The 27,297-nt window shown below is 34.0% G+C and overlaps 5 protein-coding genes across 6 annotated transcripts; all 5 read left to right on the top strand.

Moving 5' to 3' along the window:
- The first annotated feature begins 2,713 nt into the window (after nt 1-2,713).
- Nucleotides 2,714-3,722, top strand: LOC121230909 (NDR1/HIN1-like protein 26). The gene has a single exon (XM_041116457.1). The coding sequence runs from the start codon at nt 2,743-2,745 to the stop codon at nt 3,589-3,591; it is 849 nt and encodes a 282-aa protein (XP_040972391.1). The 5' UTR covers nt 2,714-2,742; the 3' UTR covers nt 3,592-3,722.
- Nucleotides 3,723-7,430: 3,708 nt separating this feature from the next.
- Nucleotides 7,431-8,018, top strand: LOC121230583 (NDR1/HIN1-like protein 10). The gene has a single exon (XM_041115501.1). The coding sequence runs from the start codon at nt 7,431-7,433 to the stop codon at nt 8,016-8,018; it is 588 nt and encodes a 195-aa protein (XP_040971435.1).
- Nucleotides 8,019-11,676: 3,658 nt separating this feature from the next.
- LOC121230908 (cysteine-rich receptor-like protein kinase 10) lies at nt 11,677-15,287 on the top strand. 2 transcript variants are annotated; one of them, XM_041116455.1, is made up of 7 exons: nt 11,677-12,617; nt 12,900-13,037; nt 13,226-13,347; nt 13,699-13,909; nt 13,991-14,228; nt 14,598-14,748; nt 14,820-15,287. In XM_041116455.1, exons 1-7 carry the CDS (start codon nt 11,804-11,806, stop codon nt 15,150-15,152), a joined length of 2,007 nt encoding a protein of 668 aa, XP_040972389.1. In that variant the 5' UTR covers nt 11,677-11,803; the 3' UTR covers nt 15,153-15,287. The 2 variants fall into 2 exon arrangements, with proteins under 2 accessions (XP_040972389.1, XP_040972390.1); XM_041116456.1 differs by having other exon boundaries at nt 11,678-12,599.
- A 1,828-nt stretch (nt 15,288-17,115) lies between these two features.
- On the top strand, nt 17,116-20,645 carry LOC121230907 (putative receptor-like protein kinase At4g00960). Its single transcript, XM_041116454.1, has 7 exons — nt 17,116-17,996; nt 18,555-18,683; nt 18,758-18,879; nt 19,276-19,486; nt 19,583-19,820; nt 19,890-20,034; nt 20,137-20,645. The coding sequence occupies exons 1-7, from the start codon at nt 17,132-17,134 to the stop codon at nt 20,485-20,487; spliced, it is 2,061 nt and encodes a 686-aa protein (XP_040972388.1). The 5' UTR covers nt 17,116-17,131; the 3' UTR covers nt 20,488-20,645.
- Nucleotides 20,646-21,223: 578 nt separating this feature from the next.
- Nucleotides 21,224-26,514, top strand: LOC121230906 (myosin heavy chain, non-muscle). The gene is made up of 3 exons (XM_041116453.1): nt 21,224-21,473; nt 22,787-22,955; nt 23,176-26,514. The coding sequence occupies exons 1-3, from the start codon at nt 21,360-21,362 to the stop codon at nt 26,385-26,387; spliced, it is 3,495 nt and encodes a 1,164-aa protein (XP_040972387.1). The 5' UTR covers nt 21,224-21,359; the 3' UTR covers nt 26,388-26,514.
- The last annotated feature ends 783 nt before the right edge of the window (nt 26,515-27,297 follow it).

Below are 27,297 nucleotides of genomic sequence, written 5' to 3'. Positions count from 1 at the left end.
TGATCAATTGTAGTCCCTATACTTTTCGTAAGTATTATATGGAAAAAACAAATTGTCATGACATTATTCGTGTGCTAATACGTTTGCCACATAATATTTTAAAAATAACAAAACTTAACTTAATGAATTTAATCCTACGTTTGGGTTATAATTGAAATTTTAAAATTTGGAAAATACACGGGCTGAAAATGACTAAATTAGAGTACAGTGACTAAATTCGTAACTTATAGATATTAAAGGTTGGGGAGGAACTATGGGTAGTTCTAGGTATTGTATCCAAAAGAGTAGATATGATAAAAAGATAAAAAGCTAATTATTATTATTTATATTTAATGTTTAAAAAAAAAGATAAAAATATCTTTTCGCTCCTTCTCAATTTCAATATTGAATAAATTAGTCACTTTCAAAAAAATTGGAGCAATTTAATCTCTGTGAATTTTGAAAGTGAGTAACTAAGGACAATTAATCACAACATTAATATCTTACGCCAATTGTACATAATTTCGACTGATATAATAATAAAAAATTAGCCCTTGGTGTTTCCATATTTTGGCTAAATTTGTTAAATCAAGACTAAGTTGATAGAACGTGTAAACTTTGAGGCTAAATTTATTATTATATCAATCAAAATCATGTACAATTGATGAAAAACATTAATATCGATTAATTATCCTTAGTTGTTCACTTTCGAAATTGTTGAGTAAATGTGCGAAAGGGATATGTATTAATATTTTAGGGTTAATATACCATTTGGTACTTATATTTGGTTTCAATGTTCAATTTGATACTCAAACTAAACAATATCACGTAGTCCAAATTGAACATTGAAGTCAAACTCAAGTACTTGTATGGGACAAAGAAAAACTTGAGTATCAATTTGAAAAAACTCAGATACCAAATTGAACATTGAAGCCAAACTTAAATGCTGAATTAGGACAAAAAACTCTTGTACCAAATTAAATATTTAAACTAAATATAAGTACCAAATAATGTATTAATCCATATTTTTAAATTTCAATTTCAGTTTACCATTGATAAATAGACGCCTATCATGAAAGTCCAAACTTTGAAATCTGAACCAACCAAGTGGATTATCAATAAAATAATTGAGCCAATACTTACGCAAATTTATCGATTAAGTCTTAGCTCTATAGGTATCGACATTATTGTCAGTGTAGAAGAATGTAGGTTCGAGTGCGTTAAAACATATTATCCTCCTAAAATTAGGAGGGACTATTGGTAGTTTTAAACATTAAATTTATGTATAAATACTTGTCATAATTACGTGTTTAAGATGAATATTATCATATTGAAAAATTTTTAAAAGTCATATCGTCGTATTCATATGTTAAACATGATATTAAATACAAATTGTAGAACTCAACCTTGGTACAAATTGTATATACAAATATTGTAGCCCAAATACTAGACATTATTGATCCCAATAAGTAATAAGACCCAAAATATTAATGGGCTATTTTCATTTTTTTTGCTAGTAGGAGGCCTCAACATAAAAATAATGAAAGATATAAATGCTCGTATTCGAATTTTAGTAGACCTATTTATGGAACGGATTTCACTCAAGCTCCAAAGCGTATATGAAATATGGAAGCGCTTGGATAAAACTATGAGGTCCGAAAATGGGCTTGAATAAAAAATTAGGCCCGTTTAAAATAATAGTTAGGCTTGAGCTTTAATATTCAAGGCCCGACATCAATTTATAATATATATTTTATTTTTATATATTATATCACATAAAATTAAATATAGAATAATAGAATACTAAGTAAACATTAAAAATATGTTGTCTAAATTTAAATTTTTAACAAAAGAAAATAATCTAAAATATTAAATATTGTTGTCAGTGCAGAAGATATAGGTTCGAGCATGCTCAGATGTGTTTGATCCTCCTATTTAAGGGTTGAGGAGGGATTATAGGTAGTTCTAGGCATTTGTATAAAAAATAGTTATTAAATTTAAAACAATATATATTTTAAAATATACATATATATATATATATATGATCTAGCCTAAAACAAGCTTGAATTAGTTTTTACAAATATGGACGAGTTTAGACAAAATTTTAAACTTATATTTTGAATTGGATCAAACTTTAGTAAACATAAAACATAATGATATCATACATTAATTCGGCCCGAATCACAATTTAAAAAATATATATATTTATTAAATATGAATGTAGTTGTAAAGTATGTTAAAATCATATTCTATCCGTACTAGAATATTTATAATTTAAACAATAAACAAATTTTCTGCCACCTAATAATTTGAAAATCAGATTCTCTAGGGTTAATAAATCATTTGGTATCTAAGTTTAATTTTAATGTTCAATTTGGTAATTGAGTTTAGTTTAATATTCAATTTAGTACTCGAACAATATGGAATTATGTGGCTCAATGAATATTTGACACATGTACCAAACTGAACATAGAAGCCAAAATCAGATACTAATTTGAATATTGAAACCAAAATTAGATACCAAACTGAGATAAAAAACTTAAGTACTAAATTGAAAATAAAACCAAACTCATGTACCAAATAGTATAGTAACTTTATTCTTTATCCAAATTTTACACATGCTTTTCAGTTCCTATACGCAACGAAGATACCTTTATACCTTCAAGTTGGCTATTCGAATATCATTATATATATATATATATATATAGTTGTTCTAATTAATGATTATAAGCACCAAAATTACATCCAAACTCCTAATAAACAATGGCCTTATATTCCTTTCTTTCCCCCATGCAAAAAGACATCAAATTCCTTGTAGATCACGTAATAGGCCACTACATAAGCAACACTTCCGTTTCATCACCCAAAAAATCGTCTCCGAAAACCTTCTCGAAAAGAAAAATGGCCCGTTCGGACAGGTTGCCGATCCGGTACACCCTACAAGACTACCCGAACCAACCAACCCCGCAACCGCAACCGCAACCTCAACCCATCAAACGCCACCATACTGCCCGTTATTACGCACACCGTGTTCGCGAAAGCTTAACCAATCGAGTCATCAAGATTTTATGTACCATATTCTTGTCTCTTCTTTTATTTGTTGGCATTGTGTTGTTCATTTTATGGCTTAGTTTACGTCCTCATCGTCCTAGGTTTCACATTGTTGATTTCAATGTTCCTGGTTTGTCTCAACCTTCGGGATTCGAGAACGCTCAAATAACGTTTAACGTGACAGACAGGAACTCTAATCCCCACATTGGAATCTATTACGATTCCATGGTCGGGTCAGTTTTTTATAAGGATCAACAAATCGGGTCGGCTCCGTTAATGGACCCTTTTTACCAAGAACCGAAGACGACTACGATCGTGTACAGTACGTTTGGTGCGGCGACGTTGACGGTGAATAGTAACCGTTGGAAGGAGTTTATGGATGCTAGGCAACAAGGGACGGTGATTTTCCGATTGGAAATAACTTCGGTGATTAGATTTAAGGTTACTACGTGGGATACTAAACATCATAAGATGCATGTTAATTGCGACGTTGCTGTTGGACCCGATGGAACGATCTTGCCGACTTGGAAAAACAAGAAATGTCCTGTCTATTTCAGTTGATTCTTGCATAACATGTTTTTTCTTTCTCATTTTCATTTTAATTGATTCTTCCATTGTTGTGTAATTATTCTTATTTTTATTTGATTTTAATTATAAAAATATAAATATATTTTATTATTTTTAAACAGTAACATGAGCTTTTTGAACGAGTCGAGATTAAGCTTGAATCTTTTAAAATATTAAGTTACTATCTGATCGGGTTCATAGACATCTCTATGCGAAAATATAAGAACAAGTAAATGACTTACTAATTAAAACTTGCTCTACGAAATCGCAAACTCATCCTTCTATTCTAAATAAGCATAATAAAAAAAATTAAATTATATAATTAAATTAATTATTCAATCTCATAATATAAGAATTGTTATATTCCTCTGTCCAAATAATGACACTTGAACAACAAATCCATTAGTTACCAATCAGAAGGCCACCCCCGAGCTTCACCTCTTGTCCTAATCATCTAGACAAGCAAGAACCACCCGCAACTCCAAGCCCTCGTCCTTCTATTATGAACATTATGTCGTTGGTCACAAAATCCCACATGGGTTTAACTGCTCCATATAACAAATTAGGAATGACAGGATCTATCCCATTACAGACATTCTCATCTTATCGAAGACATCGATCCCATGTGCTTCGTAATGATGGTTAGATAGTAGGTCCAACACGTTAACACCATCTTCCACGAGACCCCGCCTATAGATACCTCCAATAACGAGGAAGAGAGGATAGACTCTTCAACATACTAAGTCTATACTTTGCCAACTTACTCTCAGCAGTTAGCCTTCATACTCCCCCCCCCATTCCTTGTAACCCCTGGCTCTCCGCCCCGATTGGGTGAATTGGCCTACATGACCACCATCACATCCTCCTTCGTGTCTCCTCTTTGTTGTATCACGACATCAACAAGAGCTATTTTGTAGTTTAACATAAGCATGTTTGGATATTTTATATTGTATTTATCACACTATTATCTACAGGTGTTTATTTGTTAGGTCGGGTTAGAGTTGGGATCAACACACTTTATATTTGTCCAAGCTCAGCTCAGTCCAAAATATGGGCCTAAAGTTTTGCCCAAGTCTGTCCATATTTATAAATGACTAGGCCAAGTCCATTTTAGGCCCGTCTATATATATATATATATAAATTTTAATTTTAATTTTTAATAATTTTATATATAAAAAGTTTTTACATATATATTATGTATTACATACTATATAAAACTAACATAATATTTATATAAAATAGAAAATATGTAAGGTGGATCGGATTCAGGCCTAAGTTCAGACCATATTTTAAACAGGTCTAATTTTTTTTGTCCAAGCTTATTTTTCAAACCTAATATTTTTATCAAAATTCTCTTAAATTTTAAACTTTAAACGAATAATCCAGCCCATAAACAGATCTACTATTCTCGTATTAATTAAACATAATCATAGCCTTACATATCCAAAACACAAATCATTTACCAACGTGGATAGCTTGTTCGTTAAAACGATGGCGGCCTTATTCTTTTCTTTCGCCATGCAAAAAGACTATAAATTCTTTTATTTGGTTCTTCCGTTGTTACGTAATTATTCTTATTTTTATTTTATTTTTTTAATGTAATGTGTATTGGAATTATGATTGATTAGGGGTGTGTAAATTTCGGGTAAAATCGAATTAATTCGGTTAACAGAATTCGGTTAATCGATCGGTTAACTAAATTAATGCGGTCGAAAGTCGGTTAATAATTTTTTGAAAATTCGGTTAACAGTTAATTTGATTCGAAATCGGTCGGTTAACATAATTAACTGAATTTAATTAATAATATTATAATATATAAGTATTCGATTGGTTCGGTTAATTTCTTGGAAATATAAATTAATCGGTCGGTTAAGTCGATTAATTTTTTATATGTTTTATACTTGTTTTAACCACAAATAAGAAAACATATAAATTTCGGTTAATTCGGTTAACCGACTGAATTAACCGAAAAAGTTTGGTTCGGTTAATTTTTTTTTGAAAAAATTTTAGTTTGGTTAATGGTAGTTCGAGTCGGTTAACCGGTCAGTTAACCGATTGAACACCCCTATGATTGATACCACCGTTGTCTTTAATAACAAGATCCGTCACTGATTCATAACTAAATAAGTTATTTCAACTCAAATCCGAATTTAAATCAACGATAAGAAGAGATACTCGTTATAATAAAAGTAGGACAAAAGGTATAAATAGTTTTATAAAAAGATATAGGGTAAACTATCAAAATAGTCTCATTTATTTGCCTTAGGTTACATTTTAGTCACTTTTGTTTAAAATGTTATGATTTAGTCACTTACGTTATCTTGTTGTAATATTTTAGTCTTTGAGCTGTTAATTGCCTTCAAAGGTGTAACGGTAAGCTGACGTGGCACGTTAAATCATCATTTCAAATGAAAATTTTAGGTTAAATTCTACAATTGGTCCCTATATTTTTTTCATTTTGAGCAATTTAATTTTTTTCTTTTATGTTTTTTTTTATTTTCCATTCTCTTCTATTTCTACCTCTGTTTTCCTCCCTTCTTCATTTCTTTTAATGTAGTCTTTCTATGTTTTCCATTTGTTAAAATTAGTCCACAAAGCTCTCCTCACTTGAAAAAATTAAATTGTTCAAAAAAATAAAAGTATAGGGACTAGTTTTAACAAATCAAAAATATAGAAAAAAACTACGATAAAAGAAATGGAAAATGGGAGGAAAACATAGGGAGAAGTAGAAGAGAATGAGAAAAAAAAGTTAGAAGAACATAGAAGAAAAAATTAAATTGATCAAAATGAAAAAAAAATATAAGGACTGGTTGTATAAATTAGCCTAAATTATTTGTTTGAAATGATGGTTTAACGTGCCACGTTAGTTTACCGTTATGCCGTTAACGACAATTAACGGCTCAGTGACTAAAATGTTACAACGCAATTACGTAAGTGACTAAAATGTAACATTTCAAACATAAGTAACTAAAATGTAACCTGAGATAAACAAAAGTGACTATTTTGGCTGTTTACCCAAAGATATAATGTGAAAGTAGAGTTGTCCATAAGTTGGGTGACCTACCTAGTTTAGCTCGATTTGGGTCGAATTTGGACCTGGTTTGATTTAAAAAATAAATTTTAAATATCTTTATTTAAATTTAATAATATGAACTTTTTAGACAAATCGAGCTTGAGCTTGATTTTAAAAAAAAATTAAACTCTACTCGACTCGAACAAAGAAATAACAAATAAAAACTTACTCGCAACCTCATCCTTCTAGTCTGATTAAACACAATATTAAAACTAGAATTATATAATTAAATTTCAATAGTTGTGTGTTATATATAAGCATCTTAATATTTTTTTTAATATTTAACTATAAATTTAGTTTTTATGTGTTATATATATAAAATAGATCGGATCAGTCAAGATCGAGCTTTGAATGTTTGAGTTTGAGCTCAAACCATATTAAACGAGCCTAATTTATTTATCTAAATTTATTTTCAATTTTAATATTTTTATCTAAACCCTCCTAAATTTTAGACTAAGTTTCGAAGTTGTCCTCTGGGGTGGTAATTAAACATAATCATAGCATTACATATCCAAAACACAGATCATTTATGTGGTAATTAAACATAATCATAGCATTACATATCCAAAACACAGATCATTTATGAACATGGATAGCTTATCCATTAAACGATAATGGCCTTATTCTTTTCTTTCGCCATGCAAAAAGGGTACAAATTCTTTAAACGTCCCTTCCCTTTTTAAGATCACGTAATCAACACAGCAGAAAAACACCCTTTGATTCCATCTCCGAGCCAAAACCACCTCCACCAGTCCAAACAATGGCGGCGGTCCAGCTGGGGAAGTATTGCCAGGGTTTCACCAAACTGCTTACCATATTCTTGTCTATTCTTTTACTTGGCACTATTTTATTGATTCTATGGCTTAGTTTACGCCCTCATCGTCCAACGTTTCATATCATCGATTTCAACGTCCCTGGTTTCGCTCAACCGTCGGGGCTCAACGATTCTCGAATAACGTTCAACGTCACCGCCCGTAACACCAACAAGCACAACGGAATCTATTACGACTCCGTGGCCGGATTGGTCTTTTACAAGGATCAACAAATCGGGTGGACACCATTGATGGAACCCTTCTTACAAGGACCAAGGACAACTACGATGTTGTATGGTAAATTTTGTGGGGTGAAGCTGACGGTGACCGGAAAGCGTTGGCCGGAGTTCATGAATGCTAGGAAACAAGGGAAGGTGGTTTTCCGGTTGCAAATAACGTCGGTGATCAAATACAAGATTAGAATATGGGATGCTAAGCACCATAAGATGCATGTCAATTGTGATGTTGGAGTTGGACCAAAAGGATCGATCTTGCCGGCTTGGAAGAACAAGAAATGTCATGCTCATTTCGGTTAAATGAATCTTCCTATACGTTCATGAATAAACTCATTTACTTTTTAATTGATAAATAATAAACATTAATATTATTGTCGTCATTATCAATAATTATGTTTCATTAATATATATATATGTATATATAAAATGAGAAATGTGTTTGTTTATTTAATTATATGTTCATGAATATATTATGCATTTGATGCAAACACTAGCCCACACAACCAACTATCGTTGCCGGGAGGGAAAGGCGTGGCCAGAGAAGCTCAAACAATCAGGGTTTTTGTACTCACGACTAGCGGATCCGCCACTAAGGAGGAGTTGAAACTGGAGCAAGGACCTTGAAGGGGGTAGAACCAGACAAATTTATGGCCTTTTCCTTTGTAGAGGTGATATTAAACCCGATATCTACAAAAGCTGCATTAACACAGCAAGCGCTGAGATCGGAAACCAGTGTCCCGGTAACAAAGAAGCGATCATATGATATGATCAATGCCTAGTGCGTTATTCCTATAGATCTTTCTTCTCTATCATGGAGCTTTCACCTGTTCTTTATGCATGGAACCTTCAAGATGTAAACCATTGGGATGAATTTGCAGAGATTCGAGGATCTAACAAAGATGATTTCGAATGTTTCTAACATGTATGCAGCTAAACAAGTTAATGTTTGGAGTTCCATGATGTTGTATGGACTTGTTCAATGCACCCCTGATTTTTCGGTTGCAGGTTGTCGGTCATGTCTACGAAGAGCTATTGCTCAACTTCCAAAAGCTTCGGTTGGGAAACAGGGTGGATGAGTTCTTACACCGAGCTGTAATATCAGGTACGAGGTGGAACAGTTTTATGGAACACCTCGAGACGTATCACCCGAGACTAGCATAACCAAGAATCATGGTGTTGAATCAGAAGCCCCCGGTGCCGGTTCTGCCTCCTTCAGCAAACGGAACTGGTGACACGGCCGGTTAGTATCATCAGATTCTAGAGAATTTAGCTAGCCTAGTTTATTTACTACTTATCCGACTTTTTGTTATTGGGATCGAAAAATATATATTTATTTTATATATTATAAATTATAAATATATTTTAAATAATTTAAAAATATATTTATTCGTTGTTGTAACTCAAAATAACCCGTCATCACAATACTTATAGTGGCAAAATGGGTATTCGATTTTAATTTTATGTAACCATTACAGGCTTGGAAACTATGGTCTGAAGGTCAAGGAATGAAGCTAATAGATCCATTGATTGTTGAGTCATGTGTGGTCACTCAGGTGCTTCGATGCATCCATATTGGGTTATTGTGCGTGCAAGAAGACCCAACAGATAGATCAACCATGTCATCTGTAATTCTCATGTTGGGAATCTCTTCCCTCAACCAACAGAACCTGTTGGGCGTGTTGTTGTAGACCCAAATCAACCCTCTGATCTGATGATAGAGTATGTTCTGTTAATGAGGTTCCAATTTCAAATTTGTGTTTCATTTAATCATATATTATTTCACTGTACACAAGTGTTGGGTACAATGGTAAGGCTCATTATATTCTTGAGGGAAGACATAAGTTCAAATCTTGGAGACGACATTATTAAGAGCGACAACTATAAACTCTGAACATGGACCGTAAAACGGATATAAAAATACCAAAACAAAAAAATATATATTATTTCACTATTCCAAAGAGTAATAGTTTTGGAATAGTAATTAAGGTCTAACATTCCAAAGATTAAATTGACATAATGTATAATTATTGAGGGTTAAAGTTACTATGATGCCAATTTTAAAGGTTGCCACCATTAGACAGATAGTGACCAAACAAGACAAAATTGAATAGTTAGGTGATCAAAAAAGAAATTTACAAATAGTTGAGTAATCATTTTATAACTTTTCGTAATTGGATGACTAAAAAAGAAATTTACTAATAATTAGATGACTACTAATGCAATTTACCCTACATTCTAATAATCTTATTGTCAAAAAGGTTTAATACTCTATTTGGTACCTGAGTTTGGTTTTAACATTTAATTTAGTACTTGAGATTTTTGTCCCATTTTGGTTCCTAAGTTTGGCTTCAATAATCAATTTGCTACCAAAGTTTTTTTTTGGTCTCAGTTAAGTACCTAAATTGGGCATCAATTTTCAATTTGGTATCTAATCTCATTTTTTTTCTCAATTAAGTACCTATTTTCTTTTATTAGAGCAAGTATGTTAAACATTTATCGAGTTACATGATGTCATTTAGTCTGAGTATCAAATTATACATTGAAACCAGACTCAGGTGCCAAATTAAGACAAAAAAAAACTTAAATAACAAATTAAAAATTAAAGCTAAATTTAGGTACCAAATGATATATTAACCCTATCAAAAAAATTCTTACATTATAAATTTTTTTCCATTGATACACAGTATAAACCAAAGTTTTCAGAATCAAACTGATAGTCAAACCGGTCAGGTTATCAATTTACTTATCCAACCTATCTAAATAGTTTAATTACGTAAATAATTTATAATTTTAAAAAAATATATAAAGAACCTATTCAATTAATTCTCTAATCTAATTTAATTAACCTATACCAATTCACGAATCAATTAATCTAAAATCTTTCTCCGAACTAATTGTTCCCACCGATTCTCACTCTAACGAATCTCAAGAATATATTCAATCAATTTAGATAACCATGATGTGAACGTCAACTAGATTTGTTGAAACGTCAGTCTGTGGGGCTGCGTCTTTTAAGACACCATGAATGTGAACAGAGTACTTTGATCATTATCTCCTTACCAAATTAAATGCCTTTATAACTTTTGTTGACCATGACGACTTGCTTTTTCAAGTTGGGTTTAAATTATGTTATTAGTACTTATATTTTATAAAAATTATAGATTTAGTTTTTATATTTTTTAAATCAGTCAATTTTAGTATTAATCCAAATAGTAGTAATGAATTTGTTTGGTTAACTTCAATTACCAATCCGTTTAGTTAGATTAAAAAGTAAATTGATTCTTTTATTAAAAATTGTATCTATTTTTACTATTAAAAACTAACGTGGCTGACGGAATGACCAGACAATGATATTATCTCATGCTAATGTATAATGACCAGTTTTTATAAATAAAAATAAATGAAATTTTTAACAGAAAAACCCGTTTGTTCTTTAATCTAACGTATATGGACTAATTCTCCTATTTTTTAATAGAAAGAACAAAATACAATCTGACCCTTAATACAAAGACATCTATTATACTTTTACCACTTGCTTTTTCAAGTTCGATAATAAGTACTCTAACACCTAAAAAGCCTTCACTTTATTAGTTTACGTTGCTAAAACTTTGGCAAAAATACCATAAAATCTTTATACTAAAAGTTAAATTATATTTTGTCTCTTTTACTAAAAAAAACAGCAAATTAGTCACTATACAGTAAATTAAAGAACAAATCAATTTTTCTATTAAAAATTACATTCATTTTTAATATTAAAAGTTAATCCTTAAATATTAGCGTAACACATACATAACATATCATATATAGTTATTTAAATATTCTGTCAATTACACTAATTTTTAACTATGAATATAAATAAAACGTTAAAAAATTATTAATCTACTCTTTAATCTTCCTCGAACCTGATACATGTGTGAGTGCTGTATTTTGCTATATATGATCAATTCCATCACCAATTCATCAAAGACACGTAAATGCCTATAATAACTCATCTTGACTTATACGACCACTTGCTTTTGTCAGGTTCAATCTGTCTTTCCGACACCGATAAACAGCCTTCACTTACCGCCTTAGCTTAAAGAAACATGTCTCTGTTCTTCTTCTTCTTCTTGTTGTTACTGTCCTTGTTTAGCTTCACCATTGAAGCTCAACAACAAACTTATCTCCTTCATAACTGTCCAAACACCACCATTTTCTCACCGAACAGCACTTACGAAACCAATCTCAACCGCTTGCTCATTTCCCTTACTTCCAACGCCACCGCCGGTAGTTTTTTCCACAACGCAACCACCGGAAAACACAACTCCGACATCGTCTACGGTTTATTTCTCTGCAGAGGCGATGTTTCAACCAAAGGGTGTCAAGATTGTGTTTCAACAGCTACTAAAGACGTCATTCAACGTTGCCCCGTCGAGAAAACCGCTGTCATTTGGTACGATAATTGCCTTATTCATTACTCCAATCAATCAATCTTTTCAACTCTGGAGGTGGTACCGAAGTTTTATTTGATAAACACGGGGAATGTATCGAACCAAGAACGGTTCAACCAGATATTGGCCACCACGATGAACGACGGAGCCGCCTTGGCTTTGAATGATACGTTGCCGTTGAAGAAGTTTGCGACCAGAGAAGCTAACGTTTCAGGGTTTCAAACATTGTATAGTCTTTTACAGTGTACACCCGACCTGACAACCTCGGATTGTAATACGTGTTTGAGAGGAGCTATTGCTGATTTGCCTAATTGTTGCGATGGGAAACAAGGGGGAAGAGTGTTGACACCGAGTTGTAGCATTAGATATGAACTTTACCCTTTTTATAACCAAACAGCTGTTTCAGTTTCAGTTCCACCACCTCCATTAACTCCTCCTGCAATAACTCCAGGTTCAGCCATACTTTCTGGTTTGTTTGTTTTTTTTTTCATTTTTGGCAAATAAAAGTGAAATTTTACCATAAATTTACTCATGGAAGCTCGATTTCATTAAGCAAATTAGTGTATCTAAGTTAGATAAAAGAGAAAACCGTTCAAAGTTTAGGGTAATCGTTAATAGTAAAAATTAATGAAATTTTTAATAAAAAGAATCAATTTACTCTTTCATCTACAACTTTTAATACAAAACTTCTAATACTTTTATAAACTTTTCTCACATCTTCACCACTCAAAAGTAGATGTTGGCTGTGCAGGAAAAAGCAAGAAGACATTGCCAATAATTATTGCAATTATTGCTCCAATTGCTGTCTCTGTTCTTCTCTTGTTATTGGGTTGTTGTTTACTAAAAAGGAGAGCAAGGAGGAAGTACAAAGCTGTAGAAGAAGAAAATGGTAAGATAGATTCTTTCTTTGAGCATTAGAAATCTTTGTTTTGAGGGTGTTATGACCCTATAATTTTTGTGTTTATATAAAGGTTAATGCATTATTTAGGGTTTAAATTTTATAAAATTTTTTCAAATAAACCCTCTTATTTGATGATCTTTCATTAGAAATATGACATTTTTTATTTGGTTGAACAGCAAAAGATGATATATCCACAATTGAGTCCTTGCAATATGATTTTAGCACTATAGAAGTTGCCACAAACAACTTCTCAAATAGCAACAAGCTAGGTGAAGGTGGTTTCGGAGAAGTATACAAGGTATTTCTTTTTTTGGACATAATGATAAATTTAGGTATTAATGTTTATAATTTTTGTCAATTTGGCCTTTGTTTTTGTTTTTTTAACGGAAATACAACTAAAACATTAAATTTTAAAACATGGTAGCTTATATGAAAATCCACGTGTATTATCGGCATAAAGTATACATACACTATCATGCAAATTGTCATGCCATCATCGTTAAAGATTTCATGTTTTAGTCAGCATTCTTATTAAAAATCGTTTATCATTACATCTTTTTTGTTCAGAAAGCATTGCAAATGTTGAAATTCGAATCCGGACCTATTGAATTCTACTTCGCAATGAGTTAATATTGTACATTTTTCTCAGGGTACACTTCCTAATGGACAAGAAATAGCTGTTAAAAGGCTATCAAGAAGTTCAGGGCAGGGTATTGAAGAATTTAAAAATGAAGCTCTATTAGTTGCCAAGCTTCAACATAGAAATCTAGTGCGACTATTGGGATTTTGCTTGGAAAGAGAAGAAAAGATACTAATTTATGAATTTGTCCTTAACAAGAGCTTGGATTGCTTTCTTTTTGGTAAGAAAATTTTGGGATTTTGAATTTGATTTCATAGATTACCAAGAGTGTGAACAAAAATGCTTATTTTTCTTCATTTAGATCCTGAGAAACAAGCACAATTGGATTGGTCTACACGTTACAAGATCATAGTAGGAGTTGCTCGAGGAATTCTTTATCTACACGAAGATTCTCGACTTAAAATCATACACCGTGATCTTAAAGTGAGCAATATATTACTGGACAGTGACATGAACCCAAAAATTTCGGATTTCGGGATGGCGAGGATTTTTGGTGTAGATCAAACCCAAGGAACTACAAAAAGAGTAGTTGGTACCTAGTAAGTAAAACATAACTTGTTATATAGCAATTCTTTGAAAGTTGTTAACCGGGAAAAAAATATCATGGAGGCCCTTATAATAGAGTTCAAATGCATTTTGTTAACATTTAGTTTGAGTAAATTAGATCAAAGAGTAAATTAGTCGTTTTGTTAAAAAGTAGTCCCTATACATTGACATGAGTTATATGACACACAACAAATCATTATTTCGTTATTCTGTCAATTATGTCAGCTTTTAACAGTAGAAATGGATAAAATTTTTAATAAAAGAGACCAGTTTACTGTTTGATATTTTTACACCTAGTACAAGAGCATCCATGATATTTGTACAGTTGTTGGCATCATACTAACATTGGTATTGATCTGCAGTGGCTACATGTCACCAGAATACGCAATGCATGGACAATTTTCCGTGAAATCGGATGTTTTTAGTTTCGGTGTTCTGGTTTTGGAGATTATAAGTGGCAAAAGGAACAGTAATTTCTACCGAACGGATGCCGCCGATGACCTAATTAGCTACGTGAGTATATTCGTTTTTTGCCTTTGTTATTTCGATTATCTATTTATAATTACTCGATGAACGATTTGCAGTCTTGGAAACAATGGAAGAATGGGACACCATTGGAATTGTTGGACACTGTCTTGAAAGATAATTACTCGAAAAACGAATTCATTCGATGCATTCAAATCGGGTTACTATGTGTTCAAGAAGATCCAGCTGAAAGACCAACAATGGCTACCATTGCTATGATGCTCAACAGTTACTCTGTAACACTTCCAGTACCTAACCAACCTGCATTTTTTTGTAACTCGAGAACCCAGGGAAAGATGCCAAACATGGAGCTCGAATCCGATCAATCGACCAGTCGATCAACGCCATGGTCGATCAATGAAGTATCGATTACTGAGTTAGATCCTCGATGATGCTGTGTTATTTGATGCAATCTTAAGCTAGATATAATCTATTTATCTGCCAATTTTTGGTCTAAATATAATAATATCTCTGTTTTAAATTTATACTCATTTTCTCTTTCGATATATAAAGTAACTTTTAGTTTATTTCGATACTTGAATTATCATTCCGTTATGCATGCAAGTTTTCAACATTTGAGGAGTGAGCCGCAACATATATATATGTATATATACGTATTTTGGTTGGCTCCGAACAAACATTTCATTTCGAAATCGAAAATTTTCGGATGTATTTCTTCATCTAATAGAATATTCGAAGCTTTTAGATCTTGATGAGTAATTGAATATCGAGAATTTTCATGAAGGTAAAGTATGCCTCGAGCCATTCGTGTTATGATTTTGTACCTTGCGTCCCAATCTATTCGTGGATGCTTGTTCGCATCTATGAATTCATGAAGTAATATGAACAAAAACAATTGCAATTTGGTTGTGACTGAATTAATCTCAAGGACTGAAATGAAAATAAAAGAAAATATTAGTACCAAATAGAAAATGGCCGAGGCTTGAGTTAGGCACAAACTCAAATATAAGAAGCCCTTCTTTTCACCTTGCATAAATTTATTAAATAATCTCTTCACAACTTTTTTTTTTTGTCTATCATCAAGCTTATCCTATAATAATAGAAAAACACGATATTTGATCAAATCCCGATTTAAAATTCGAATCACAACATCAAATCCATCCTTCCATCGTTATATTTTCATGAATGATTTATCATTTAGAAACCCGACGTTTATCTCTCGAGTTTAAATTGTTATAACAACAACGATGTCAATTGAGCTAATACTTATCAACAAATGGATCATTTTTCTCGTATTAAAATTTTCAAATTAGAAAATGGTACAACTAGTGGTGTAGTGGACCTTTTTTTAATTGCAATGTCAAATTATTAGTCATTGCATCAATTAGATATTGGAAAGTGTAATATTAAAGAAACTTAGTGTATAGGAAGACAATTTTGACCAATATATTATTGTAATGCTCTTAAATACCGGTTTAAGGGGAAAAGTATCATAAAAATCTTTATATTAAGAGTCGAATTATATTCTATTAGAAATTTTATTTATTTCTACTGTTAAAAATTGGTCAATGTATTTCAACATGAAGTATACGTGGCATGCTAGGTGTAAATATCTGGTTATTTTGCCAACGACGTCAGTTTTTAACAGTAGAAATGGATGAAGTTTTAACAGAAAAAACTAGTTTGCTCATTTATTGAATAGAGGAAGAAAAATGCACTCTAACTCTTAGTACAAAGGCTTTCATAGTACTTTTACCAGAGCTTAAGCTATTAATTTAAAAAATGATGATGCTTCCATAAATTATTATATATATTGCTCTTAAACACAAGCTTAAATTGTTATATCGAAAAAAAAAATTTATACTCCTAAACACGAGTGTAAATTATTCCTTCGAAGATATGATACTTCTTTAAAAAAAAATAATGTCTTTAAAAAGAAAAGTAAATGTCTTAAGCATGAATTTAAATTATTTATCCAAAAAATTGATGCTTTCTAAGACAACTTGGCTCATTGCCATGTTTAGTAGAAATGAAAGAAAAAATAATTTTTCTTCGCGATATTCATTTGAAAGTAGTAAATTTTGTCGATTGTGTCTTATCTTGATTGATATAGATATTATTGTTAATGTAGGAAGAAGTGAGTTCGAGTACACTGAAAAATATTATTCTCATATTTATGAATTAAAAAAGGAATTTTGAGTAATTTTAGATAATCTTACCGAGTAAATTCTAGGCTAAAGCAATTTTTTTTATAAAAAGAATGTATTCTTCAAGAATTATATTATAGTACCACTAGGCCATATTCTACACGTGTTGTCGGACACAGTCTCATTAAAATAAGGCAACTTTCCCTTACTTCCATTCAACCAAACCGAGTTTCAAAGTTGTGTTTTCACATGGCAGAGCCATCATGGTCATGAAATTTTTTATAACCCCTTGTATTCACCAAAATCATCACCCTTACCTGAAAACAATGTATCTCAACAACCCAGTTTTTGCTTTCGTCCTTGTAATAATCTTAGTTATTTCTCTCACAAATGCCCAAACCTGTTTAGAAACTGGTAATAACTTCACCACCAACAGTCGGCCGTTTGCTCGAAACCGTAACCTACTCCTCACTTCTCTCCCAACAAACGTGTCTAAAAATGGTGGTTTCTTCAATACTTCCATTGGTGAAGGACTCAACAGAGTTTATGCTCAAGCACTATGTCGAGGTGATTTGTCTGGAGAAGATTGTTTCGTTTATGTCAATTTTACAGCTCATCAATTACTATCAAGTTGTAAAAACCAAACAGAAGCATTCTCATGGGATGGTGACATACCATGTCTTGTTCGATATTCCGATAAGTCTTTATCTGGTGTATTAGCATTGGAACCTATACAAGAAGGGATTAACCCTAATGCTATTACAGATGTTGCATCGAATTTAACGTTGTTTTTTGAGCTTTGGGGTGAATTAATGGAAGCTGTGGCCAAAAAAGCTTCAATGGGATCTTCAAAGCTTAAATATGCAACTGGTATGGCTGAGGAAATTCAAGCATTAATGCAATGTACACCGGATTTGTCCGAAAGTAATTGCTTAACTTGTTTAAGGACATTGATTCGTCGGTATACCGCGTGTTGTCGTACTTATCAAGGCGGTTACGTCGAAACGCCGAGTTGCCGTATGCGGTGGGATTTGTATATGTTCTTTTCGCCTACTGCCGATACCGTACGATTATCGCTTTCATCTCCGCCTCCTGATTCGATCGATAATCCATTAGCAACAATAAAAGGTTAAGTATTACGGTGAACTACTTTTTTTTTTGTCACCTAAGTATTCGATTTCGTCTTTTTATTGTCACTCTAATGACCGTAGCTTTTAAAACTGATATAATAGCAACTTTAACCTTAAACCATTATAAATTATGTCAATTTTGTTTTGATGTTATAAAAAAATTAACTCTTAACATTTACACATTATGTAATTTAGTCTTGTAATTTTATTTTTCTGCGACATTGAGGGTTAAATTTAAAATAATTGAAAAAAATAAAAATTATTATCTTGAATTTTCAGGTGTTTCAATTTTGAGTGTTACATTTTTCTTAGAATCAAGACTAAATTGCCATAATTTATAAATATTATAGGTTAAAGTTGCTATATTATGCTAATTTTAAAAGTTGTTATCATTAGTCAACTTGCCGCTAGTGACCAAAAAAGCTACAAATGAATAGTACCAAAAAAGAAATATATTAATAATTAGTTCACTACTAATGTAATTTACCCTTAGGTGAAATTTGAAAATCACTCCCATATTCCTTATTGCATTTTGCAATGTTATCCGTTTGTGCAGACAATAAGGAAAGCATTTCATCAAAAACTATTACAATCATCGTCGTGCCGGTCATCGTTTTTGTAGCAATAGTTGCCGCCGGTTTCGTCCTTCGACGAAAAACGAAATCGTCAAAACAAGACATGAATAGTAAGTCATTGTCATGTAAGATGAACTGAAATTTTATGTTCAAAGTGGTTAATATTCATGTGTTAATAATGCAGACAAGGATAATGGTTTGGAATTGGAATCACTTCAATTTCAATTGAAATCTGTAATAAAGGCAACAAACAATTTCTCCCATGATAACATGCTTGGACAAGGTGGATTTGGTGCTGTTTATAAGGTATTTATATATATATACTGGGATTCGATAAAAGTATTATGGAAGTTTTTGTATTAAGAGTGATATTGTATTTTGTCCTTTTTACTAAGAAAAAGGATAAATTAGTCCTTGTACACTAGATCGGAGAGTAAATTAGTCATTTCTATTAAAAATTTCATCCATTTGTATTGTTAAAAACTGATGTGGCTGATAAAATAACCAGACAGTGACATATGGAGTGACACGTGTATCTCATGCTGACGTACGGAGATTAATTTGCCCATTTTTTTAGTGGTGAGGGCAAATATAGTTCGACTCCTAATGCAAAGGCTTCTATGGTATTTATATTGTTGAGATTCAAATATTGAACAATATCGGGATTTAATCGAATTTCGTGTTTTATCATTATTATTACAGGGTAGGTTTGATGATGGACAAGAGATAGCTGTGAAGAGATTATTTAATGAATCTGGAGAAGGCGACGACGAATTCAAGAATGAAGTCATGTTAATGGCAAGGCTTCAACATAGGAATTTGGTTAGGCTTAAAGGGTTTTGCTTGGAAAGAAAAGAAAAGCTTCTTATATTTGAGTTTGTGCCTAATTCAAGCCTCGATCATTTTCTATTTGGTACTAATATTTTCTTTATTTTCATTTCAGTCCTTGCGAATTTAGTCACAGCCAATTTGTAATTTTTTTTGTTCATATTGTTTCATCGATTCATAGATCCGAACAAACGGCTACTGATAGATTGGAACACAAGGTACAAAATCATAACAGGAATAGCTCGAGGATTACTTTACCTTCACGAAGATTCTCGGTATCGAATCATTCACCGTGATCTAAAGGCTTCGAACATTCTGTTAGACGAAGAAATGAACCCCAAAATTTCCGATTTCGGAATGGCAAGGTTGTTCAAAGCCGACCAGACTAGAGATAATACAAGAAGGGTTGCAGGAACATTGTAAGTTTCAATTTGCCCTTCCTTGAAAGCCAAGTAATCGAAATTCATTTACCTGTTTATTGTGTATAGTGGATACATGGCTCCGGAATACGTAAAGCGTGGGAAGCTTTCACTTAAATCTGATGTTTACAGCTTTGGTGTATTGATTTTGGAAATCATTAGTGGTGACAAAATCAGCCATTTCCATAACAATGGGGCGGATCTTCTTACATATGTAAGTTGAAAAACACTAATGTTTTATGACCCAGATGTCGTTTTCCACGACTCGTATCAACTTACAAAATATTGTCGTTTTCGATCTATCGAAAATTCGCAGGCCTGGAGAAATTGGAGAGAAGGAACGAGTTTAAATCTGGTAGATGAGTATTTGAGGGGCAGTAGTCGTGGGTCAAGAAGCGAAATGACGAGATGCATTCATATAGGGTTGCTATGTGTTCAAGAAAATGATGAAAATAGACCGTCCATGAACTCGGTCGTTCTTATGCTTAGCGATACTTCTGTATCAATGTTGATGCCATCGACACCGGCTTTTATGAACCCCAATAGTGCCACCCTTGTGCAAACCATTGTGCAATCAGAGACACCGGCTTCAGCATCGTCAAATTATAATAATTCAGATCGATTCACTAGAAATGAGGTTACAATCTCCACGTTAGATTCTAGATGAGACATAAACATGCAGGAGAACGAGTAAGTATCCATTTTATCAAGGTTCTATCGGTTAAGAGTGTCGTAAAAACTTGTTAGGATTTCTCTTTACTTCCATTTATCGACAAAGGTGCCTAATTCAAATAATGGACTATTTTCATCCTCTTTTCATCTGTATATTTTATGGAAATTAAGAAGTTAATCATTCTAATGCAATCTAAGACTTTGATTCTCGTACTTACGAAAACTAATAAGTTAGTCCGACTGGATAGCACTGTTAAATCTTTTTGTCATCGTTAACAAAATTCGAAGCTCATCAATTCATATGCAACAAATTAGCAAAAAAGCAATAGTTCAAGTTCATATGCTTTCTAACAACTTGATCTTCCTCAATTTTCGTAAAATAAAAACTAATCAAACTTGAAAGAAATCAATTAAATAACTCCAACCTAACGTCATATACAAAAATTTTAATAAATAAATTTAAAATAATCTAAACTCGAAATAATTTAAATATAAAATAACTCGAATTAAAAATAATTTAAACCCGAATTAATTTAATTTAGATTGATTTAACTCGAAATCGATACAACCCAATAGTTTGATTTGGGCTGAAACTCCTTTCAATTTGGTATCTAGTTATAAGCGAGTTATCCATACCCTTCAAGCCAATCCATAAACGACGTCGTTGCATCGTGTTAGTAGTCATCATCAACCCTTTTACTTTTTATATGAGAAAAGAAAAAGTCTAAAAAGACTTCATATTTTAACTTCCCCTCTCTACAATAAATCTACCCAAAGAAATCGAAAAATAAAGAGAAAAAATCCCAAGAAAAAGAAAGATCAAAGATCAAAGACCTTTGATTTTGATTTGTTTTATTTTTTTGCGATATGTTGGAGAAGATCGGATTGCCTGCAAAGCCTTCATTGAGAGGGAATAATTGGGTAGTTGACGCTTCTCATTGCCAAGGATGTTCTTCTCAGTTCACTTTCATCAATCGCAAGGTTTTTGCTTTTGACCCTTTTTATTTTTTAAGGGATTCTTGTCTTTTTTAATCTCTATTTCAATACCCATATCTCAAATTTCTTTTTTTTACTCTCCAAATTTGTGGGTTCTTTTGATTTTAGTTGAAATTTTAGTATTTTAGATTACTCGTGGAATTTTTTGATATAAATATGGAATGATTGTATTGGAATTCGAGATTCTTTGTTGGTTTAACTTATTGATGCTCCTTGGTAGATAAAATTCATAGTCGAATCCTTTTTTCTTTTTGGTGATAATTGTTCTACTTGAAATTTGTTGAGGGGATTTTGACCTCTCGGGTAGAAGTTGGTGTACTGTCGTCCATTGAGGGTTGACGAACTCCTCAGGCGGTTGGATACTGGGCTCGGAGTGTCTATGTTTGGTTTTATCTCGGGTCTTGTCTCCTGAATTTGTCGAGAGCCCAAGCTGGTTTACAGAGTGACTTTACAGAGAGCCTAAGGCACTCTGGCTCTATAAACCCGTCACCATATCAGGCTCTTGGTAGAGTTATTTTGTGAACTAGCTCGGGCTCTGAGCAGAGTTGGGAGATGAAAGCTAGAAATAAAACTGAACATAGGCACCTCGGGCCCAATATCGAACCTGTTGAGGAGTCAGACACTTTGCAGACTTCTCCCTGAGAGGTCAAAGTCCCGTCAATAAATATGGAATGATTGTATTGGAATTCGAGATTCTTTGTTGGTTTAACTTATTGATGCTCCTTGGTAGATAAAATTCATAGTCAAATCCTTTTTTCTTTTTGGTGATAATTGTTCTACTTGAAATTTGTTGAGGGGATTTTGACCTCTCGGGTAGAAGTTGGTGTACTGTCGTCCATTGAGGGTTGACGAACTCCTCAGGCGGTTGGATACTGGGCTCGGAGTGTCTATGTTTGGTTTTATCTCGGGTCTTGTCTCCTGAATTTGTTGAGAGCCCAAGCTGGTTTACAGAGTGACTTTACAGAGAGCCTAAGGCACTCTGGCTCTATAAACCCGTCACCATATCAGGCTCTTGGTAGAGTTATTTTGTGAACTAGCACGGGCTCTCAGCAGAGTTGGGAGATGAAAGCTAGAAATAAAACTGAACATAGGCACCTCGGGCCCAATATCGAACCTGTTGAGGAGTCAGACACTTTGCAGACTTCTCCCTGAGAGGTCAAAATCCCGTCAATAAAATTTTAGTATTTTACATTGCTTCAGGAATTTGTCTGATAATTATTGCATGATCCTTTTTTTCCTCTTATTGGTAATAATTGTTTTAATTACTAATGTTTCTTTATCAACTCTGGATAAACCAGCATCACTGCCGACGTTGTGGGGGCCTATTTTGCGGTTCCTGTACTCAGAAGAGAATGGTTTTGCGTGGACAGGGTGATTCACCTGTTCGTATCTGCGAACCTTGTAAAACGCTAGAAGAGGCCGCACGATTTGAGCTGCGCCATGGACACAAAAGTAGAGCTGGGAGAGGTATCATTTTCTTAACTGTGTACTGCATTTAATCAATGATAGGTTTGGTGTTAGAAATCGGTGTTTTGGGTTTATTGAGTTTTTGTCCTCCCTGTAAAACTAATTTACGAGCATGTTGAATTTAGATTTGCCGGTTTAAGTTTGCATGTGGGGCACTTGTTTATTTGCTCATCCGAAGGATTTCTGTCGATATATTAAATGATTTAGCTGGCTCATGCAGGTAGTTCAAAACCGGCTGCTAAAAACGAGGATGACATTTTGAACCAGATTCTTGGTGTCGACATAAAGGAATCCTCTTCATTAAGAGTAACTTCCAACAATGATATGACTCCTACTGTTGCTCGGGCAAATAGCAGTTCATCGTCTTCCAGTGTTCATGACAGGGGAGGAGAAATACATCGAAGTCAGTCTGTTGATCAGCGTATGCAGAATGATATGGCATCTTCAAGTCCCGAGGAACTACGCCAGCAAGCAGTGGAGGAAAAAAGAAAGTATAAGATTCTAAAAGGAGAAGGGAAACCCGGGGAAGCTCTGAAAGCCTTTAAAAGAGGAAAAGAGCTAGAGAGACAAGCTGAGTCTTTGGAGATATATATAAGAAAAAACCGTAAAAAAAGTTTGTCGTCTAGCAATATTTCCGAGACCCAGAGCAAAGATGCCGTCAGCAGAAAAAATAAGGCCTCTACTCAAGTGGGTAAGGATGACCTGGCAGCTGAACTCAGGGAACTCGGGTGGTCTGATATGGATCCACATAATGAGGGTAAAGGATCTGCAGCTATGAGTTTGGAAGGTGAACTCTCCTCACTTCTCGGAGAAATGCCGAAGAAAAGTGGCAAACATGGCACAGACAAGATGGAGGTTGTTGCCATTAAGAAAAAGGCTCTCATGTTGAAGCGTGAGGGGAAGCTTGCAGAAGCAAAAGAAGAACTAAAGAGAGCTAAAGTCTTGGAGAAGCAACTCGAGGAACAAGAACTATTGGCCGGAGCTGATGATTCGGATGATGAGCTATCTGCTATAATTAATAGCATGGGTAATGATAAACAAGATGATATGTTAGTTCAGTATGAGCATACAGAAGGCTTTGACTTTGGTCAACTTTTGGGAACCGGTGATGATATCGGCATTGATGATAATTTTGAAGTAACTGATAACGATATGGATGATCCGGAAATAGCTGCTGCTTTGAAATCACTAGGTTGGGCCGAGGATTCTGATCCAAGTGAAGACATTATGCCTCGGTCTACTCCTGTTAACAGGGAGGCTCTGTTAAATGAAATTCTTTCGTTAAAAAGAGAGGCCCTTAGTCAGAAGCGAGCTGGTAATGTTGCGGAGGCAATGGCACAGTTAAAGAAGGCAAAGTTACTTGAGAAGGACCTTGAAAGCTACGATTCTCAGGCTGGGAATTTTACAGTTCATCAAAATGGTCCAACTCCTCAATCTGCTGATATATCAAAGAAGTCAGTTAAGTTGGGTGATGACAATGATCTAAAACCTCCACGAAAGAGTAGATTGGCGGTTCAGAAAGAGCTTTTGGGTTTGAAGAAGAAAGCCCTCGCTTTGAGAAGGGAAGGACGACTCGATGAAGCGGAGGAAGAATTGAAGAAAGGCAAGATTCTTGAGCAGCAACTTGAAGAAATGGACAACACTTCCAACACAAAGGCTGCGCAGGTAACTTTGAAAGACGAGCACCATAGTTTGTCAGAAACTCTTCCAGTTGAAGGAGATGTTACAGAACAAGACCTGCACGATCCGACGTATCTTTCGATCTTAAAGAACTTAGGTTGGAATGAAAATGATGATGAACTTTCAAACTCTTTGCCAAAACATTCTAAACAAAAGGATTCTGAAAAAGTTATTCAATCTTCTTCGACTCAATCTCCTCCAAAGATCCCGGTTAAGGCATCGAGAAGAACTAAAGCTGAAATACAGAGGGAGCTATTAGGCTTAAAAAGGAAAGCTCTTTCGCTTAGGCGCCAAGGAAACACTGACGAGGCAGAGGAAGTGCTGGAAACAGCTAAAGCATTAGAGGCTGAGATTGCAGAAATGGAAGCACCACAGAAAGTGGTCGAACCGAAGTGGCCGAATGAAAAAGGTGTTGTGGAAGAAGCAGATGAAAATGTTACGGAGAATGATATGACTGATCCAGCTATGCTCTCGATGCTAAAGAATTTGGGTTGGAAAGGGGACGAAGTTGAACCGGTAACTAAGCACGAAAAGCACTCCTCTGAGTCCTTGCATTCTGGCTGTCCATCTGTTATTCAACCCTCTTCGGGTATGTCTGCTTCGCCACCAAGAAGTAAAAGGGAAATTGAAAGAGAACTTCTAAACTTGAAAAGAAAGGCTCTCACCCTTAGACGAAATGGACAAGCTGAAGAGGCTGAGGACTTGTTGGAAAAGGCGAAGTCACTGGAATCTGAACTGGCCGAATTGGAAGCTCCGAAAGAAGAGCTTGTTTCTGATTTGTCCAAGGACAAAGACAGTAAACCTACAAATGCCGAATCATTTGCCAACCATGAGAAGCAAGGGCTTTCGAAAAATGAAGTGAAAGGTGATTTTGTATCCCACATATCTTCTCTTGCTAAAACTGATGCTCCATTGTCTTCCCTAGATCTTAGAACCAACGATGAAGATACCGATGCAAAAGGTAGGGTAGTGAATAGAGAGCAGAAAACACATGCAATCGATGCAAGTTTGGGCGAGGGATTTGCTTCTGAGAACAACCAAGATTCACTTAGGCAAGCAGTTTTGTCTCATAAGAAGAAGGCACTTGCTTTGAAGAGAGACGGAAAATTAGCAGAAGCTCGAGAAGAACTTCGGCTAGCAAAACTGTTGGAGAAGAGCCTGACAGAAGACGGCACTCCACCAAAAGCCGACACAAATGATGGCTCAATATCTGCATCCTCTTTCCCTTCTGATGCAACAAAAGAGAAGGCTGCATCAACTTTGGCTCCAAAACCACTGTCTGGACGTGATCGCTTCAAGCTGCAACAAGAATCCCTTAGTCATAAGCGCCAAGCTTTGAAACTCCGAAGAGAAGGTAAGCTTCAAGAAGCAGAAGCTGAGTTTGAAATAGCCAAGTCTCTTGAGGCACGGTTGGAAGAATCATCTGGTCAGGATTCAACAAACACCGGGGGAGGAAAATCAGATGATGTAGCTGTTGAGGATCTTCTCGATCCTCAACTTTTATCTGCCCTGAAAGCTATTGGATTAGATGGTTCTAGTACGATCGAACATAGCCCTCAAAGACCAGAACCCGTAAAGCACAACATCGCAAAAACTGACAATGTCAACCAAGAGAGAATCCTGTTGGAAGAGCGGATCAAAGCTGAAAAGGTCAAGGCAGTCAACTTAAAAAGGTCTGGGAAACAAACTGAGGCTTTAGATGCACTTAGAAAGGCCAAAATGCTAGAGAAAAAGCTAGATTCCTTGTCTTAATAAAATACTAAAATCATATAAATTTCCATTTTCAGCTAGGAAAATGATTTGAGGTACATAATATTTGTGGGTACCATGTGAAAAATGATTTATTTCCATCTGAAGCATATGTATATTAATTTTTTTATCATTGATTCTTAGGTGGAAAATGCTCTTCATTTCATACCATTTGCAATAAAAGATTGAACATCATGATTTATAAATGGATCTCTTGTCTAGTTTCGGTTGACATCAGGGTTTATTGTAATTGCGGAAAAATAAAATTTACCATGAAAATCCTTATATTAAGAGTTAGAATACTTCAACCATCGGTTACTGTTAAATCAGTTAAGCTAATGAACCGAATCAATCTCTAATGAACCGAATCAATCTCTGAGGTCCTGCCTTTAAAGGAGGCAGCAACGAGGAAAGATGGTATCTCCCATCTCATTGGAAAGCTCTTTGGAATTTCATCACCTTTTTTATCTGTTCCTTCTTTTAATTATTTATTTACATATTGGTTTGCTTGTTGGGATTGTGTCACAATCAAATAAACAGCAAATGAAGAAATTAAAGGAAAGAAAGAAAAACAGGGGTTGTTGAAGCTCAAAATACACACTTTCTTTTCAATATAAATTCAAAGCATTAAAAAATATTATCAGAAAAGTTAAAAAATCATAAACTTTGATCCTTGCAGTAGACATTTCACTAACGATGTGATGTGATGGCCTTCTTTAATACATCAAATTTACTTTTTAGTTTTTACCTTTGACACGCATGCTATGGTTAGCTTCAACATAACTCTGCCAACACATATAATAATATTATATTCTCCGACCAGACCAAACAATGTCTTTAAAAACATCCATGACGTGTGGATATGAAAATTTGTGTCTGTCACATTAAGCTTTTTTTTTGCTTCACAAATACT

This window comes from Gossypium hirsutum, chromosome A06 (genome assembly GCF_007990345.1).
Source record: "Gossypium hirsutum isolate 1008001.06 chromosome A06, Gossypium_hirsutum_v2.1, whole genome shotgun sequence".
In the NCBI taxonomy this organism is placed as follows: Eukaryota; Viridiplantae; Streptophyta; class Magnoliopsida; order Malvales; family Malvaceae; genus Gossypium; species Gossypium hirsutum.
The sequence above is the reverse complement of the archived record's forward strand: the minus strand, read 5'-3'. Positions and strand labels throughout refer to the sequence as shown.